At 52.5% G+C, this 2,500-nt stretch overlaps 1 protein-coding gene across 1 annotated transcript in view; it reads left to right on the forward strand.

Annotated features, from left to right (window-relative positions):
* The window catches only part of LOC308375972 (ankyrin-1-like), a 75,991-nt gene that overhangs the window by 53,660 nt on the left and 19,831 nt on the right, over positions 1–2,500 (forward strand). Inside the window, 3 exon segments of the mRNA XM_080852198.1 lie at positions 730–1,210; positions 1,212–1,349; positions 1,960–2,275. Of these exon segments, the coding sequence (XP_080708324.1) occupies positions 730–1,210; positions 1,212–1,349; positions 1,960–2,275 (935 nt within the window).

The following is a 2,500-nucleotide window of genomic DNA, read 5'->3' on the forward strand; positions in this document are numbered from 1 at the left end:
CCATTACTACAGATCATCCAAGATGACTCACGATTGGTCATTACTACAGGTCATGATACATTATCATTTGGTCACGATCGATCAAAAATGGTCACCATCAAAGAAAATTATGGTGACTTTCCAAGCCAACCAAGGATATCTTGCTAACAAAGTTTGTGTTCTTTCCATGAAATTATTTGCATTAGTATTCAAAACAGTGTAGAGTACAAGATTGCGAAAAAGGATAGTTGATATTAGATGTCTGTTGTCTCCCATATTTTTTAGCCCATACCATAGACACCTGTGTTTAAACTGTCCGTGGGGACTAACAAATTGTATTTATAAAATAGTGTCGAGTACAAGATTGTAAAAAAAGGATAGTTGATATTAGATATTGTTGAGCCCATACCTTAGACACTTGTGTTTTAAACCGTCCGTGGGGACTAACAAATCGTACATCTAATGCTGGCGGCAGGGTGACTGGCAGTTTCACACGAGGAACAATGGGTGTGGTGTACACTAGGCTTCCCTCTGTCACTGCTGGATGATTTGGTCTGGCTTGACCATGCTCCCTAAAAACAACCCCCCACATATCCCCTCCCCCCCTTCTCCCTTCCCCCTTTTGCCTTGCGTCCCCTTCCCCCTGTCCCCCCCCCCCCTCCCTCTCCCCTGGGTCCAGGGCACTTCCCTCCAGAGGAAGGAGATTTTTTTTTGAGGGGTGTCAGCGAGCCTCTCTGTGTGTCGCTCCAGGTTACGGGCAGCTGGTCCGTGAGGAGATGCTCTCTCCAGCCTCGCTGCAGTACAGCCTGCCCTCGCCACTGGGCAGCGAGCCCTACTGGCAAGAGGTGTCCAGCCTGGACTGCGCGCCCATGGCGACCACGGAGGAGGACACGCTGATGGAGATGTCGGACATGCAGGTGTGGCCGTCCGGCAACAGCCCCTCGTTGGTGGCGGTGGAGGACTCGTCGTTAGAGTGCAGCCGAGCCGACGACTCCGACGCCGCTCCGCTGCCCCACGGCAGCCTGGGAAGGCCCAACAGCAGGGGGTCAGGGGGGACGGGGGCGGGCGGGATGGGGGTCAAGGGGGGCCTCAGCGGCTCCATCGACCTGCTGGAGGACCACTCCGAGCTGGGCTGCGACAGTTTGGCGGGGACGCCTGCCGGGGTCAACATCAACGGGCTGGATGGAAGTCAGGGTTCAGAGGTCACAGCAGGAGGAGCTGGAAGAGGGGGGGGGAGGAGGAGGAGGAGGAGGAGGAGGAGGAGTGGGATTAGAAGAAGGCCTGTCTGTCGTTGCAGGGCAGCAGCGGGTGTATGCACGAATGAGTGACTCTCCTGGACTGAGCCGAGTGGCAGACCGGAACGGAGACAGGTGAACACACACACACACACACACACACACACACACACACACACAAACACACACACACACACAAACACACACACACACACACACACACACACACACACACACACACACACACACACACACACACACACACCGGAAACGGAGACAGGTGAGTCCTGCTGTCGTCACCCTGAGCCGTCAAACATGCCTCTCTTTCTTAATAATAATAATAATAATACATTTTATTTATAGGGCGCCTTTCAAGAAACCCAAGGTCGCCTTACAACAGTGAATAATACAGTTAAAAAACTTTATTTTATAATTGCACAAAGCACAGGAGGGATGTCCTCCCTCCCTTAGAGCAATATTAACCCATATAATGACCCAGTGAAATAGGCCAAGGCACAGGCCAGGAAGTTGACACGTTAAACATGAAGCACTAGAATTATTCCTAATTTCTATTGAATACTTTTGGCTTCTTGACAAGTTAAACATAAAGCGCTAGAATTATTCCTAATTTCTATTGAATACTTTTGGCTGCTTTGTGATTTTGAGTCCTAGGGTTTCCTTAACGCTGTTTGATAGTCTATGGAGTCTCCTCCTCCTCACTCCTCTTCCTCTTCCTCTCCTGCAGGTCACCCCCAGGGTCCTTCCTCTCCTACCTGCCTCCTGATCCGGCCGCACCTGGATGGCATGGGGTGCCCGACGCTGCCCAGAACTGGGTGGGACCGTCTCAAGCCAACACCAGGCAGGCTATGGAGTCCATGATGTCGTCGGCGCGTACCGCGATGGACGGAGACACCAGTCGCGTGGCACAGGAGGCCCTGCTGCAGCCGGTGCGGGACATGGGTCACTCGGAGATCCTGCGTGGGCACTTTCGGGGCACCCAGCCGTTTGAGAAGGGGCTCGGCTTCCCGCATCGTGTGCCAGAGCTACGGGGATGGGGACAGGTGAGACCCACGTCACATGACTTGCCTTAGATGTACTACATACTGTGACTCGACCAGCACAGACACACACACGTCCCCCAGCAGACACCCACGTCATGTGACTGAGCAACCAAGCATCAAACACCCAAGTCATTTGACCAAGCTATCAAGCATCAAACACCCTCATCATGTGACCAAGCAATCAAGCATCAAACACCCACAAGTGGTAGAAACAACTGTTTTATC

This window comes from Sprattus sprattus (assembly GCF_963457725.1).
Source record: "Sprattus sprattus genome assembly, chromosome: 15".
Taxonomy (NCBI): domain Eukaryota; kingdom Metazoa; phylum Chordata; class Actinopteri; order Clupeiformes; family Clupeidae; genus Sprattus; species Sprattus sprattus.